This window comes from Molothrus ater, chromosome 13, assembly GCF_012460135.2.
Source record: "Molothrus ater isolate BHLD 08-10-18 breed brown headed cowbird chromosome 13, BPBGC_Mater_1.1, whole genome shotgun sequence".
Taxonomy (NCBI): Eukaryota; Metazoa; Chordata; class Aves; order Passeriformes; family Icteridae; genus Molothrus; species Molothrus ater.
Window position 1 is genome coordinate 10,738,238 of NC_050490.2, and position 17,220 is coordinate 10,755,457.

General features: G+C 45.2%; 1 protein-coding gene across 1 annotated transcript; it reads left to right on the top strand.

Moving 5' to 3' along the window:
• The first annotated feature begins 742 nt into the window (after positions 1-742).
• Positions 743-14,605, top strand: WHAMM (WASP homolog associated with actin, golgi membranes and microtubules). Its single transcript, XM_036389766.1, has 10 exons — positions 743-1,313; positions 4,158-4,331; positions 5,612-5,762; positions 6,260-6,429; positions 7,098-7,263; positions 8,218-8,405; positions 9,789-9,875; positions 9,960-10,055; positions 10,434-10,962; positions 13,284-14,605. Exons 1-10 carry the CDS (start codon positions 774-776, stop codon positions 13,568-13,570), a joined length of 2,388 nt encoding a protein of 795 aa, XP_036245659.1. The 5' UTR covers positions 743-773; the 3' UTR covers positions 13,571-14,605.
• The last annotated feature ends 2,615 nt before the right edge of the window (positions 14,606-17,220 follow it).

The window sequence follows — 17,220 nt, forward strand, 5'->3', positions numbered from 1 at the left end:
TTGTGGGCGCTGGGTCCCAGGGTCAGGCTCAAGGGGAAAGAGTGTGCGGATTGTCTGGTGTTGTAGAAAGCAACAACTCATGGAATTTTGTGAGGGTCTCAGGAACGATGGCTGGGAGGAAAGCTGCCCCACATGCAGCAGCTCAAACACGGGGCTGTGTGTGCCCTGCTCCCACCCACCACTCCTCACAGGAACAGAGGCTTATTTCACAAAGCTTCCTCCTGCCAGCGCCTGGAGGAAACACACAGGGGAGATGGGGAAAGATTATTCGCAAGAGCATGTACTGACAGGACAAGGGGGAACGGTTCAAATCGAGAGTAGTTTTAGGTTACATATTGGGAAGAAATTCTTTATTGTGAGGGTGGTGAGGCCCTGGCCTGGTTGCCCAGGGAAGGTGTAGATGCCGGGAGGGATGAAGCTCTGAGCAACCTGGCCTGGTGGAAAGAGTCCGTGCCCATGGCAGAGGGGTGGGAACGCCATCTTCGGGGTCACCTCCCAACCCCACCCATGCCATGCCAAGGGCCTTTCCCGGGCCGCCCCCCTCGCTTTTTTACTACAGCACTGTTTATTTTCCGCTCCCTCCGTGAGAGCCGCCCTTGCCCCGCCCCTGTCTCGGCCCCGCCCCCTCTGACCCCGCCCCGACTCCACGGTCCCGCCCCCTGCCGCTCCCGCCAATGGGCGCGGGCGCTGCCGGTGACGCGCCCGGCCCCACCGCTCCCGGTGCTCGGTTTCTGTTTCGCTCCGGGGCCCGCGGGGCCGCCGCTGCTGTCGCGATGGAGCCGCAGCCCGACAGCCTAGAGGGGTGGGTGGCCGTGCGCGACACCGCCTTCGCCGAGCCTCAGCCGCCGCCGCGACTCCGCTTCCTCGTGGGGTGGAACGGCGCGGAGGGCGCGTTCGCGGTGACCTGCCACGGGCGGGCGGAGGCGGCGGAGCAGGCCCCGCAGAGCTGGGCCGGGCTCTTCTCGGCGCCGGCCCTGCGCGGCGTCCACCGGCAGCTGTCGGCCGTGTGCCCGCGCCTGGAGCCCGCCTTCCCCGAGCTGCCGCCCGCGCTGCCCGGCGCGGCCTCCGGCGGACTCTGGGCCGTGCTGTTCCCCGGCGGCGCCGCGCCGGACGAGGCCGAGCTGCAGGAGCTGTGCCGGGCGCTGGAGCTGTACCTGGGCTGGGCCCTGGAGCTCTGCGGCGCCCGCGTGGTGCTGGACGCGCTCTTCGCCCCCGACCGCTGCTGCGACGACGAGTACTTCGAGAGCCTGCACGAGCTCCGCGGGAAGGCCCTGCGCGGCCACCTGGCCCGGGCCAAGGAGGCCCTGCGGCGGGTACGGGCCACGGGCCGGGCGCGGGTGGAGGGGGCCGGGGCGCGGGGCTGGCCCCGAGGGTGCGGGGCCGGGGGCTGCCGGGCCAGCCCTGCGGGCAGGGAAGGGGCCCCTCGGTGCGGGACTGCCTTCAGTGTTCGGTGCTGCTGCTCAGCTCATGGGTGCGCCTGTGTGAGCTCCGGCTGGGCGCCCCGTGCTCCCCTGGCAGCTGCATGGGAAGCCTGGCAGTCAGTCCCTGCTGCTGCTGCTGCGGGACTCCATCGATCGGGGCAGACTCGCCAGACTCACGTGAGCAAGGGTGACCAAGTCACTGATACCGGCTCGCTCCTGGTGTTTTCCAGTGTCCAGATTTGTGCTTACACAAACACTTTTTTATTGTCTGGAAGCTACAGAGTCACTTTCCGAAGTACTGAGTGTCATCGGTCTTGGAAGTGCACCTTTATTAAGTGGGGAATAAGTCACGTCCAGTGGATAGTCGCTGTAAGACATTGGGGCTCTTACTTAAGTTGCAGGCACTCCTACAAAAACACATTGCTAAAAACATCCAGCGGTGTTGGGCAATGGGTGGAACAGTAACCGAAGAGGAGAATACAATCATGTGCTAATTTTCTAACCTCCCTGAGAAGGTCTCAGACTACATGTTTGCAGTAATGCTTGTAACTGGAGGATTCTCAGTCTTTTTTTAAGACCAAACTTAGTCCTGGTCCTATACAAATAAGTGGTTTGTATTCAAAGAAATTGTGTGTGGGTTTTTGCTGGTTTTTTAAGTGTCAAATTCTGCCCTACAGATTGAAGTAATGATGATGTTAGCACTTTCTTCCTTTGGTGCCTTAGGTTTCTTCTTGCTATAGATGTGTTCCTGGATCTTTTCCCCTTCTTATAAGCAAGAATTCAAAGGGTGGTGTGTAGTAACAGAGTTGCAGTTAGGACATCAGAATGTTGACAAGTTACAGATACTTCAGGCTCAGCAGTGTGGTGCTGCTGTTTCTTGCAGTACCTGTTTACAGTCTTATTTTCTGGCAAAGTAAGCTGAAAGGTATTATATGAAAGTGATTGTGCTTTGGAGGAAAGTTATGGCAGCTGACTTCAGCCTTCTCTTTCCTATTGCAGTATTTAACAGATGAAACAATACTACTTTTTCAGAAAGACATTGTTTTTAAAAACACAGCTTTGGTTTACATGAACATGTGCCTTGTTGTATACAAAAGTCAGTGTCTGTCACTGACTAACAGTTCACAGCCCAGTTAGAAATACATTCCAGCCACCACGTTCTTTTGGAAGCAGCACAAGCCTGTTCAGCTCTGTGGCAGTTTGGGGCTTGGTGGTGAGGTACAGTTTGGTGCCTCTCAGTTACTCTGTGATTTCCAGCTATGTTTTAGACATGGCCAAACGTGCTGTAGAGTGTTATTTTACTTGCAGGCCTAACAGGGACGTAAATTCCTTATACTGTAGTCTAGACCAAATTATGGAAAATTCAAGAAATAGACATTAAACCAACCTGAAGTACCAGAGCCTCCTTTTTTGCTTTTTACATTAATATCCTTCACTAATACTTCCCCTCTACTCACTCTAAGCATCCTCCAGGAGCAGCATGACCCTCACTTGTTGCTTTTAGAGTAGGAATCAAAAAGTCAGCTCTTGCATTTGTATTTGGCTTCCACAGTGGGGCAAAAGCAGACTGAAATTGCTGCAGGTGGGCCCTAGGACTGTGTCTGAGCTGCCACAAGCTCCTGAGGAGGCCCAAGAGGCTGTCACACTTACAGGATTATCAGAAATGTTGCTGTTCACATTCTCTTGTTCCCCTGTCTTGCCTGTGCCAGGCCTGCAGACAGGGTGGGTGGGAAATGCCCTTGAGCTGACTTCCACAGATTTTCCCTGGGGAAGTTCCTCCATACATGGGAACTCTGCTGTCTTACCCAGACTCAGCTGGCAAGAACAAACATGATGGTTTAATTTCAGTGCTTTTCAGTTACAACACAACCCAGGCTTTTTTTTTTTAATGTTTTTTCTCACTACTGGTAACACACACTCCCCTCCCATCCCCTTCCCTCTTTATGGAGCTGCAGAGCACACACTGTCCTTCCAGGAAGGTCTGTTTCTCAGTGGAACTCAGCTGTGTTCTCTCAGCCAGCTCACTATCCTGGCACGTAGAGCATGCCATGGTCTCTGCCAGCTGGTGTCAAAGAAAAACTATTGAAGCTTTGATTGGTACCAGTAAACAAATGCAATTGAGGGGAATCCCCAAGTTTGTTTTTTTTTGTCGTAGAAGGAAACAAATAGGGCCTACTGTATCAAAAGGCAGTAATTCCATGGAAGAATTGTGACTTACAAAGTGTAATACCACTAGAACTGAGGTTAGAATTAGCTATTATAAATTATACAAATACTAAAGGAATTTAACTGCAGGGTGTATCAGAAGTAAATGCCAATCTGGTTTTTTCTGTGCCTGAAGTCAGAAATTCTGGATCCAGACACTCATTAGCAGGCATTTAGTAATTGTGGAAGCAATGCAACAGCCAGTTTAAGAATACCTTGCTTGTCCTTCCAGTACAGAATTTCCAAGATTCCCATTTATGTTTATAAAAAGCAGCAACCAAGTCATCTGCTCACAGTTATTCCAATGTTTCTGGTAGCCGCCCTAGGCAGGATGCTCCTTGCAGGCTCCTGATGGAATGTGAGACAATTAGTGCCTCTAACAGTGTGGAGTTGGAGGTGTTTTCACCTGGGGTGGCTGCAGAATGCCTGGCACAGGGAAGGATGTGTTGGCTGTGGAAGGACAGGTCCCTGCAGCATCCAGCACACACAAATGCAAAGCAGCTGTGGCTGATTTACCTTTTATCCCACTAGGTTCTGCAGCAGCATAAAAGTGCTGACACAATGGTGGCTTTGATGAAGGTTTATGAAGAAGAAGATGAAGCTTATCAGGATTTGGTCACCATGGCAACACAATTCTACCAGTATTTGCTGCAGCCCTTCAGAGATATGCGAGAGCTGGCGACGCTGTACAAACTGGAAATCCTGGTAAGTCTGCCTGTACAAAGTGAAAGGCCAGGCTACACAGTGGGGCATCAGCTGCTCTTAGAGCAGTTCAGGCTCAAATCATGTAACATTCCCTACTTCTGGCTCTACCTGCTTTTTTCCTCCTCTGCCAAGCCACCAAACATGACTGACAAATTCAGAGTTAGGGCAGAGCCACTCAGAGGATCTCAGAGTCCATGCTAATGGCTTGACTAGAACTGCAACTGACTTCCCACTTAAAAGGAGAATATCCCCAGGCTCCACCTCCCTGGGGTTTACTCTCTGGGAGGCTGAATTTACTGCAGTATAAGTAGCCTTTGTTGTGCCACCTTCCCATGGGATTAGTTTTTTACATAGAGAGTGTCATCCCCAGGAATGCTGATGCACCAGATGAACTCAGTTGTGGAGGAGACCTTCCCACTCAAAGGAGTTTACTGTTACTGCTACAACCTGCCAGAACTGCAGATGAAAATATATCATTTGTCCCTACATTCATTTTGTTTTATGTGCATCTGAAACTGGAAGCACATTCTGAAAGTTACGATGCCCCTGGAAACAACAGCTGATTTACTATGTTGATTTTCCCTAAATAGTGTGTTAAAATTAAAGTGAGCTGTTAATGTTCTCAAAGAGAGCAGAACAGTTTTAAGTTTAGATTAAGGTGCTTGTATACTGAAGGTCTAAACCTGTGACAATAAAATGTTCAATGTGCTGTTCTGAAAATTAAAGTGGAAATTAGAAAGAATGAAACAAAGATTGTATTAAAAAAACCCTGTAAGGGATATTTAGGCTCATTTGAAACATAGTTCTTCTAAAAATATATTTGAATACTAGGCTTGTTCCCGTGTCTTCTTTGTGGACTTGAAAACATTCTCTTCTGTTTCTTTTCTGTATCCCTGTTCCTGTGTGAAAGAGCTGCCAAACTGGAGAACCTGCTGGTGCAATGTGCTGTCAACACGTGGGGAAAAATAGAAGAGAACATTGCACATAGAAGAGTTACTTTTAGTAACAATAAAAAACACTTGTGTTGGATGTAATTTTAAAGATGATAGTTTAAAAAATATTTTAAGAAGTAAATTAATCCAAATGTGAGGTCAGAATTGGGGAACAAAGGTTCTGAATTAGCCTAGAGAATGAGAAATAGGAATGAGCAGTGATTCAGTTTGTGACAGGTGAGGGGAAGGTCATGTTTGCCACCATTCTTAAAATGTCTCAAAGTGTAGCATAGTGTGGCTGCAGCTCTGTGGAAACCAGGTGGTAACTGAGAATTTGTGTCCTTGTAGAAATCTTTGCAGTATGATAATCTGGGGCCTAGAAGAGTAGCAGCTTTGCAGAAGGATGCTGATGAATGGACTAAGCGAGCTGAGAGTGCTGTGTGCTCCATTCAGGATATCACAGTCAACTACTTCAAGGAAACTGTAAAGGCTCTGGCAGGTAATCTGAATGACTTACACAAAAGGTTGTGTAAATACCTAACCTTTAGGTGACTGAGAGCTCTTATTTCTGTGCAGAAGCTGAGGTTCAGGTGAGTGTCCAACTTCAGAGGGAAATACTTTATTCACTTAAGATTTATATCTTTTAACCAGTTTGGTTTACAACTTGGATTTGACTTGCCTGAGATTTACAGCTGCAAACCTCTGCACAAAAACCATGGGTGCTTTTAATGCTTGATGTGCAAGCCTCAACGATCTCAGCATGTGAACAGAATGTGTTGCTGTGCAGCTGTTAGGGTGTATTTCCATGGTGCAATGAAGTATTTTACTTATGTGTGTAATATTTTACTTACATCACAAATTCAACCTTGTAATCTTGTAATTTCTAAAGCTTCAGAAATAGTTTAATAAGATTAGCATTTTTAATACTTCAGAAACACACAAGGGCTATTAGTACACTGCATTTCTCATGCTTTACTGCCATATTTTAATCTACAGCAATGCACAAACAGATGGAGCAAGATGAGGAGAGATTTGGTAAAACCACCTGGGCATCAGCTTTGCCACGACTAGAAAACCTGAAATATATGTTAGCAAAAGAAACCCTTCAGCATCTGAGGGCAAGAGAGCTGTGCCTGAAACAGAAGAGAGCTGGCATTCAGAAACTTGTAAGACCTTACAAAGCCTCCTTTTCTGTCACTGTTCTTTGAAGGGCTGATCAAAACCTACCAAAATGGTCATGAGAGTAGGCTTTTCAAGTCTGTCTATGCAACAATTTAGGTTTTCAGCACTGTTTTATGTTGTGGAAAATGCATGTCTGCAGTTTTTAAATTGCTCCTGCATGTTTGAGGACACTCAGCAAAGCTTAACATACCTGCTTTTAGAGTTCAAATATCCTTTGAGCATTTGTGATAATAATCTTTGAAATTGTTTCCTTTTAGGGAGATAAAGAGCAGATATTATTTTCAGAGGACACTTAAAAATTAAAATAATTATTTAATACTAATCTTTAATGCCATGTAACTGCTGCTATGAGTACCTGATATTTATTTTCCAAGAGTAGTGTACTGTACCATGTATAATTGTTTTCAGGAGCAGTATCATTTGTACAGATTATAATAAAGTCTTTCCTGGTAAATTTAAGGTAAATTTATACTTAAGGTTAATAAGGGTCTCTGCTCCTCTGAGTTTCTGCTCCAAGCCATTTCTAATGCGCTGTTGTTTTCCATACCAAAGCAGCTGCCAGTTAGACCAGGCTCCTTACAGGCATTTGTGCATCCAGACGTGTTTCATGTGTGCATATTTTGTTACTAATGCTTTTTCTTTTCTGTTACAGATGGAGAATCTTGGTGAACAAGAAGAGAATTTAAGTATAGTGGAGGAGCTGGAAATACAGTATTATGAAACACAGCTGGAATTATATAATGTACAGCTTGAAGTATTGAAACATGAAGAGATGCTGCTTATTGTACAGCTGGACACTATAAAGAGACAGATTAAAGGTGAGAATAAAATATTATTTAAGCAAATGTTCAGAACACAGAAGTGACATAGCCTGCTCTGTTTTCAATTAAAAAGAAGGATATCATTGCTTGGCTCTTGCTAGTAGAAAACATTGCTGGAAAACATTAATGCTGCGGTACCATCTGATATTTTGTCTTTAATTAGACACTTTAATTAATTAGGCACTAATTTGATAACACAAGTTTAAAAAAAAAAGCCACAGCGGTTGCTCATCTTGCTAGCAGCTGTGATATGTGCATGTCCTGGTTTAGCATTGAGTATATTGACAGTGCTTAACTGCTCTAATGGCTGCAAGAACTGTGCACAGAAACTGGGTATCATGAACCTGCTGAAGTAGGTCCTGTAATTCATCATCATCTAATCTAACATGTAGAAATTACAAAATGCATCCTATAGTGACAAAAAGAGGTGGTTATAGCTAGAATGGTACCTGAATACTACTGTCTTCCAGTTGAAGTGTCTCTTTGTGACAGTTACCCCAAGTTAGGCACCAGTCGTGTTCTTATTTGTGCTTATGAATTCTCCATGAGTTTACCACATACACTGTGAGGTAAACATTGCTGCCACTTGTTACATAACTGAAGCGTGGTAAATAGTAAAATAAGACACCCAGTGTTGATCAGAAGAGTCTTCATTTTCCAGGAAAAACTCCACTTGGTGAAGGTAGGAGTTGGAACACAGGGAGACATTTGAAAGAGGAAGCTAAATAACAAATGCTAACAGCATAAATTTGATCCTGCAAAGCTGCCCTGTGAGTAACGTGACATGTTTGCATATGACTGTGAAGGACCCAGCTCGGCTCTGGAGCTTTACACTTACTCAGAACTAACTCACTGCCTTCAATGGCTTTGAAAATGTCATTAGCTCTTTAAATGTTTAAATAAAACTGTGGCAATTTTTGGTTTCTTAAAAAATGCCAAATGCCTTTTTAGAGAAACAGGATGAAGTTGTTTACTATGATACATGTGAAAATCCTGAGGAGCTCAAGGTCATTGAACAGAGCATGGGACAACATTACGCTAACTTGTCAGCCATGACGGTGCTGAGGCAGAAGACTAAGCAGTTGGAGACAAAGCGTGGGACTGTCTGTGCGAGGAGAGCCTACCTCAGGAACAAAAAAGTAAATGCAGTCCTGGAGATGTGCATTTTCTTCAGCTGATGTCTTGACTCACGAGGGATGGACAGGAAACAATTAGGGAAGTTTGGGTGGAGCGTGCAAGATGATTCGTGACTCAGTGCCAAGGCCTGCAAGCAGAAAGAGGGGCAATGTGATTTTAACAGCTTTACACTCCGTGGTGTGGTGCAAGTGTGTCTGGCTTGAAAAGAGAGGACAAGCTTACCTGGGTGACCCAGGTGTTCTCCCTTCAGCTAGACCTTACCTGAGCCTGTGGGGCCAGCTGGAGCTTTTCCAGCAGCCCTTTCCAAAGCAGCTGCAGTAGAGGAGGAATCTGACCTTCTGTGGAGGAAGCTGCAGTGATAGGACAACTCACACACTGATACTTTACCTTTGAACAGGAGGAAGGGGAAACTTTAACAGCTCTCAGTTCTGTGCAAAGGGCAGTTTTTCCTCTGTTTCCCAATCAGAGCAGAGCACTAGGAAGACAAAAGTTGACTCATGAACCTTCTCAGTAAGAGGAGTTTACCTTACACCTGCAGTTCTGGGGCAGAGAGCAGAGTTTAGTTTCAAGTCTGTCTGACCTTTTATCTCTCAGTAGCCTGGACAAACTGGGAATTACATTGGAAATGTTTTGTGAGCCATCATTGTCTCTTGCTTGCAACTGCTTCCTTGGCAGACATTTCTTTTGCTTCTGTTTTCATTTACTTAATTGCTGTCTATTGGTTGTATAACACTGAAGCCAAATGCCACATGGTTTGTAAATGCTTGTCCAGCCATGTGGATAATCCCCCTCTGTACAGAGACAAAAAGCAACTCCCAGAGAAAATACTGAAACCTGTGGCTTCTCTGTGGCACTTTTTACCAATAGAGAGTACCCTTGCTAGGCATTCTTGTGCTTCCCATACCTTTGCTTCCCTGCCTTTTGTACTTGGGAGCTATGGCAAACGAGGGAGAGGGGGAAAAGTAGCTTTGTATTTTTGTAGTGCTTTGCTAGCTTCCTTCCTGCTTTCTTCCTCATGTCTTTGCATGAGCTCGTTTCTTCTTTTCTTTTCGTCTCCCTTTCTTTTCTCTTTTTTTTTTCTTTTTTTTTTTAAGCTAAACTGTTAGATAGAAGAGTTGGGTCACATCTAGATACATTTTTGCTGCAGCATGAATAAAAATATGGCTGATTAGGAGAACATTGGCTTTAGCCATGAAGGAATCCCACAGACTTCACCATCAGGGTTTCACATCTGACACTAGCTGAGCTTAGCCATCTTTCCTGGCACTGCCAAGCACCCAGCTGTGGTTGCTGTTTAGTGGCTGGTGCCCAGGAGTTACTGGCAGAGCTGGTGCAGAGGAAGTGTGAACTGACTGAGAGTTGCATGAATTCTGCTCTTCCCCCAGGATCAGTGTGAGGCGAGCCACCGGCAGAGACTGCAGCAGGCAGAGGAGAGCAGAAAGCGCTTCCAGCAGCATCACAGCATTCAGATAGTGAGTACCAAACAGCAGCCCTGGGGAGTCTGGCAGCTGCTGGTTTTCACACACTAAGGCTCACTTACTTGTGTTTTAATGCAGAAGAGAGACAAACAAAAAGAAGAGGAGAAAAAGAAAAAAGCTTGGATAAGCCAGGAACGTCAGAAAACGCTGGAGAGGCTGAAAGTATTCAGGGAGGCAAGTACTCTGAACTGCAGTAGTCCTAAGTGGTGTCAGAACATGTCAGAAAGCAGCCATAGCTCACATGTGAGCGTGGTCCCAATCAAAGACAACTGTTGGGATAGCCTAAAATAGGATTATGTATCATGAGTACAGGGGATTAAATCTCCTAAAGATACAGTTTCTGAGTGTGGACTTTGTTGCAAAGAATACAGGTGAGGAAATGGCTTTGAAATAAATGCTTTATTATTCATTTAAATTTATTCAGGGTTGAATTTTCTGCTTGAATGGGTGAGTGGGACAGTTCTGTGCTCTGTGGCTTTTTATCTCATTGGGGTTGATGTTTTGGCCAGCCCAATGGAGATGTGATGTCCTACCTTACGATTTTTTTTCCAGAAGTGTCCAGCTCATGTTGTTCTGAAGACATCTCGTCCCCAGCCTCGCAGTCCCAAGTTGCCACGAGGCGTCCCTCAGCAGGCTGTGGTGCTGTCCCCTCCCCCTGCATCGAGCACAGGGGCAGCCCCAGCAGCTCTGCCCCCTGCACCCTCACCAAGAGTAAGGGCAGCTCTCGAGCAGCCGCAGAGCATTATCCTTGTAGAAGACAAGGAACCAAAAGCTTCATGTCAGAATAGCCCAGCAGACATCCCTGTCCAGATTTTTGTTACTGATGGTGACACAGAGGAACAAAAGCACAATGAGGAATTGATGGGCTCTCCATGCTCATCACCTCCTCCTCCTCCACCCCCTCCTCCACCACCTCCTCCCTTGGCCCCTCCACCCCCACCTCCCCCCCTGCCTCTCCAGTTAAAAACACCATCAGCAACAGAGGATAAACCACTTCCCCTCAGCTCTGATAGCCCCTCAGAAAGCCCTGCACTGCACAATCAGGATGATTCATCCAGGAGGTCTATAAATAATTGCATAGGTAAGTAGGCTCACATCAACTGCTGCGTTTTGATGCATTTCCTGTATTTTTGTGGTCTCCCTCCCTCCTCTGCTTCTGGCCAGGAATAGTGTGTAGTTTTGATCAGGAGAATGAGGCTCCTGGAAAGCTAAGTCTAAGAAATGACATAAAGTAACACTGACCATAGCTCAGGATGTTAAATGAGTAACAATGATTTGTGTGTCCTGTTTGAGATACTTCACAGGGTCCTGATGGTCCAGTCAGAAGACCAGTATGGGTAAATTTGTAGCTGTACTAAGGCTACATTTTAGTGTTTATGATGTATGTACTACAGAGCTGGTAATTGGGCTGCTTATGTTTCTAAGGTGTGCACAGCTTTTGTCCAATTACAATTTGCTTGGTTTCTAAATAAAGGTTTCCTAAGGGAGGGAATTCATGCAGAATTCAACCAGGATTTGAAAGGCAGGAGAATAGCTTTTGCATACATTCCCAGGGAAGAAATTCTGCTCTGTTACACCTTTGCTTTGTTAGCAAGATCATGCAGGTGTAATTGAAGGCTGAACTTGGCAATTGTAGTAGTTTGAATGAGAATAGAGCTCAGCAGCCTCCCAGGGCTGCACTGGGTGCATCCTGCTAACAGATTTATTTTTGTCTCTGAGGCGAGCGGATATTTTGACTATGTCAGAGAGATTGATCTAAGCTGGAAGGCTGCAATTTTTTTTGTTGTTTTTCACAGTGGAGCTTATGCTAGAATGAAGAATGTCTTTAAACATGGTATGTTCCTTTTCCTTTTCAGCTCTTCACAATACATCCAAGCAGCCTTTGTATCCTATCAGTTCAGAGGCAAACCGCAGGCAGAAATACCAGGGGAAGTTTAGTGTTTTCAGTTCTTCCAAGCTGTGGGGAAGTACAAGCAGCTGAAGGGCTGAGACACAGTTGAGTTACCATGGCAAACTACTGTGCATCCAATGCAGAGTTCAGTGTGGGATATCCATGGGATAAACTCTACCACAGATACTCTTAAGAAGCCTGGATTAGCAACAGGAGTTGTACACCAGAGTAGTCTAATTACTATTGGAACAGCCTTTCTGGTAGAGAGTATTTGCTGCCATTCATGGCCTAACATTGATGTCTTTTCATTATTTTTGGATAAGAAAATGTTTTTTTCTTTGTTTATTGAAGAGATCTGATTAGTTGTTACACCTGTTTCTTGAAGAAAGCCATCATGTCAGTTGCTGTTACAGTAATTGCTAAATTACCACAGGAACTCACTGAAACAGCTTCATAAACATGTTTGTTTTAGTTATGGGCTACTCATGTCTTTGTGTGTTAAAAGCCAGGAGAGGCTTCTTTTATAATTTGTTTGTTTGACTAATCTTTTACCAGGCAGCCCATTTAGGTAGTAGACTTAAGACTCTCTTACTTGTAGGCTTTGTAAGGCAATCTGGTGGATCTTTGCTTGATCCTTTTCAGTCTCTGAAGGTACCACAGGATTTAGCAGACTGTTACATTTCGAGTGGTTGATGTTAATCACATAACCTTGTGTGCACTGCGCGTGGCAAAAATATTTCTGGCTGTGAGGCACAGATGGTCTGGACCTATTGCTGTCCAGGGAAACAGCCTCCCTGTCTGACAGTCTGGAGCAAGCAGCAGAGAGTCCAGCAGGAGTAAAACTCAAATTAGTGTGTATCAGGAGGTCTAGTGGAAACTCTCAGTATGGTTTCCTTCATGGTCTGCAGTTCAGAAACGTACACCTGAGATCTAAATCACGTTGTAAAATAGGAATTGTTTTCTAAGTCCATGCAGAAAAGAGCTGCCTGCATAGGGCCTGATCTGGCTCCCAGTGACTTCAGTGGTGCACTTTAAAGCCCTTCTACTCAAATCCTTTCATTTTTCTCTTGGCTGAGCAAAAATGCAACTGGCGGTCTCAGCAGGCTTCTGGGCAAGCTAGGAGGGATGGTGGATTGTTTATAACACAGAATGCAAGAGATTTTTTTGGTTCAGTGAAACTTTTTGAAAGCCCATAAAGTTGTAATGAAAAAGAGCATTGTCCTTTGTGTATAATTTCTTCCTTAGAGCACAGCCTTATATAATGATGAAGAGGCATTGGATCCTCAATTCAAGATATAAAAGCTGTAACTGCTTTTTCAAAGCAGTTCCAGAGCCTGCTGCCACAGAGCTTGAAAGAGTCTGTGCCAGAACAGACCATTCTTGTGCCAGTACAGACCATCCCAGCCACTAGCACAGCTTAAAGGAAGAGCCCTGAGCACTTGGGTAGGGCTTCAGACCTCTTAAGTGTGGATGTCTCATTTTTCTGGTAACAGTAGCTGGATGTGTTGCAGGTTCCATGGATGAAGTTCTGGCTTCTCTGAAGCGCAGTGAAGTTCACCTCTGCAGAGTGGAGCAGCCAAATCCCTACACCTCTGTGAAGGACAGCATCCTCTCTGCCATCAGGCAAGGGGTTAAACTAAGGAAAGTGAATCGAGATTCTGACAGGGATGGCAGCAGAGGATCCCCTAATGAGCTAGAGAGAAGCATTAAGGCAGCCATGCAGAGAATTAAGAAAGTGTCTGCTGATTCTGAAGAAGAGGAGGACAACGATCAAAATAATGGAGAATGGGACAACTAACATGCCTAACAGACCTGCTGACTGCAACAGAGTGTGTGCCTCATTTTGCACATTGTAGAAGACTGTCCCTGTCAAAATGAAGGAACTGTGTGGTTGTGTGTGGTGTTCTCATAGTCCAAAATGTCTTGTAAAGTAAAAGAATCCTGCTGATTTTCTGTAGGAAATACAGATTCATATTTTTGCATGATAAATCATACTCCAAATTATGCTTGCACTAATAGGTGTTCCTGGCTCAACCATGTAGTGTTTTCACCACATCTGAAGACAGCTGAAATGCTGGATTTAAACATAGATTATTTAGATTGTTACTACACAGTGGGTAATGCTATCACAACAAAGTTTAAGGAGTGAAAATATAACTGAAAATCTCTTTTGTCAGATAAAAGTAGAAGCAAATCTGTGGTGACAGAGGCAGACCAAAAAATGTAGCATAATCTGGAATCTTTCACTCCTACCTCCATTGTCCAGAAAATTCTTAAACATTTTGCTTGTCTAATACAGCTCACTCTTAAATAACTGCGTGGGTATTCCATTTATCATCATGTTACAAAGTGTGCACTTAGGGATGGCTTGATAATGCTGATTGGGAAAATCAGTTTCAAGTTTGAAATAAACACTACTGCAGTAATTACTGAAAAGTTTACTTTTTTACCTGAAAGGTTAAGTATAGAGACCTTTTAGATGTTAAATGTTTTTCATGCATCTACATTTACAACGACCTGTTGACGTGAAAGAAAGAGCCAAAATCTTGTATACAATATTTTTCAGGATTTAGTCCTGCAATGCAGGGCTGCATTTCTCCACTGAGAACTTCAATGCATGTTTATAGCTACTCTCATGAATTTAAATTACCTGATGGCCTTACAAATGGCAGGTATTTACATTGTGCCTGGAATCTGACTATTTCAAAATTCAGCTACATGCAATTTAGAGACTCTTGCTATTTTGGGTAGATAGTGGCACAGATTATTAAAGTTATTTTTTTGAAGTTTATACTGACCCTTAATAAAAGTATATCTTGACAGAAGAAGTAGATTCAGCGTGCTGTCATTTTAGGATACTGCTGTGAACTAGTATTATTTATAGCATGGTACCCTGGGTTTGGATAGCAAGTGGCAGCCATACAGCAACTCTCACTAATGGTGTATGTAAATGCCCTTATTTTCCCAAATATTTATGAATTGTAATTTGGTAACAAAATTGAAAATACAGTGCTTTAATTCCCTGTTCCACTGTAGAGCAGCAGATCTGTTTAATCAGCACAGTAAATATGTATGCAGCAGTTTTCATGCAAGAAGCAGCAGCTGGGGGTTCATTTTTTACTGTTTAAGCACCTACTGCTGTTTGGATTTGGGAAAAAAACACTGGTTTTGGTCCACTGCTATGAAACCAGAGACAAAAGGAACATGAGCACAGGTCAGGTGTTACTCAGCTGGGCTGGGCTGGGCTGGGGGAGCAGGGCAGAATCCACCCCAATACTGAGCACTTCCCATAGACAAAATCATCCTGTGAAAGCAAGGATTTCTTCCCCAAGGGTACCCTGGGCAGAGGGGTGCTCAGCCCAGAGGGTGGTGCTGGGGCTGGGAGCTCTCCCCGGCCATGCCCTTCAGTGGTGCAGTTATTTAAAGCTGCATGAAGGTGCAGAGGCTCGGCTGCCTCCCCTGGCTGGTGCCTCCTGCCAACAGCACAGAGCCCTTTACTGACCCACTGTTGTTGCATTCCTGGGAAGTTGCACACAGCTTAATGTAGAGAATTAAGTGAGTTGCAATTTCTCCAGCAAATCTTACAGCTTTTGTGTGTTTAACAGCAGCACTTTTACTCAGGAGAGGCCATCTGAGGATCAGCACCACTGGACAGTGATTTCTCCTGCTTAAGGGTTTCTTTCTAAACATGTCTGAAGCTCATCTGGGTCTGATCTCCTGTCCAACAGAGCTCTACGTCCCAGGCTGAAAAACATCCTTGAAAATCCACTCAGAAGCTGCTGAACCCACATGTTTTCTGAAGCCTGTTTTATTTGCTGGACAGCCAGGCAGTCTGCTCTGTGGAAAATGGGCTGCTGCAATTTTCTGGTTGGTGTAGAAGATTTCACCTCTATCAAGTAATCCTCACTGCCTGCTTCACTACCAAGATTTAATGGATCCTACTCAGCAGAGTAGCTGCTGCACCACCAATTCTCCTGGATGTCAGAAGCACAGCCAAGGTAAACAACAGAAGCACTGGCATTAGCCTAAAGAGAAGAAGGTGAGGGAGCAGTTTTCAAATACATAAGAAGCAGCTGCAAAGAGGAGGGAAGTAATTTGTTCTGTGTGTTCACAGGGAGATAAGGGGCTTAAATTACAGCTGAAATGATTCAGGGTAATGGTAGGAAAACCTTTCTAACAAACAATGAGAGCAGAGAGGTGCAGGGACAGGTTGCCTGGAAAGGTGGTTTCTGTCACTGGAAGTCTTTCTAAGGAGGTCAGACAAACACCCCGGGGTGCTGCTGGTATTGCTGACTGCTGTGGCAGGGAGAGGTTTGCAGCCACTGCCCAGCTGGGCCAGGTAAGCTCAGTGTCCTGCTGCCCTGAGGCTCACTTTGCTCTGCAGGGGAAGCCACTGCCTATTTTCTGAGAAATGCCCAAATGTAAGGACATAGAAAAAAAACCTTTCTAAGCTGCCCTCAGATTTTTCTTCTGTCTTTCTGTGACCATGACCACAGTGGGCTGTGGAGGGGAGGGTGGGTAAGAAATAGCCCCAGTGCCATGGGTTGGTGGGGACTGAAGAAAACCACCTGCCAAAAGGAGAGAGGCCTTAATGTGGATTTGAACTCAGGCTTCAGCAGATGCCTTCTCACCTCTGTGTTTGGTGCAGCTGCTGTTGCCCTGCACTGTCAGCAAAGTGCAAGGGCTGATGGACAGAAGAGGAGAAACTGGACTGAGGGGTTGGATCTGTGATAACCAGCTCTACCAGACCAGTTTAATATTAACCTGGAAAATGCTGGGACATCTTTTTGACATTAAATACCTTTCTCAAACTACCTCACTCTGGGCTGGTAAGTGAATCTCTTGGTGGGAACAGTCTGCCCTAATTGTCCATCTGCAGACACTGATTTTTTAAACTGAAAAAATACAGTTGTCTGGCTTTAAAGAGTTAATGATGCATAAATTTGTTGGAAATCCCAGTCAGGAGGTAAAGAGATCAGTTTCTATAAATCAGTATCACTGTGGCTTGTGATCTTTCTAACTATGATGAGGGCAGTCCAGACAGCAGCTGCCAGTGTTTTTACAGAGGTTTAAAGCTAATGTATTCAAAAAGCTATTTAGTCTGACTGAAAGAACTTCTCTTTGTGCTTTGATCACAGGAAGAGAAGTGTCATGGCAGCAGTGCTGGGCACTGTGGCCGTAGCAGGTGGTGTCAGTGCAGCTTTGGGTTTGTCACCATTTCTGTCCACATGCTGCTTTTTGGGATTTATGAAGCTTCTCCAAAACAAACCCTCCAGCTCAGTGCACAGGGCTGGCCCATAAGCTGAATATTGACCTTTTTTTTTTTTCCTGCAAAATGGTACTGAATCAGGCAAATCAAATCTGAGTGTGAACACTTTGAAGTGACCCAGACTTAAAGGGGCTTGAGCAAGTGTGTCACATCGTGGATCTGTGGGATAGTGGGGATTG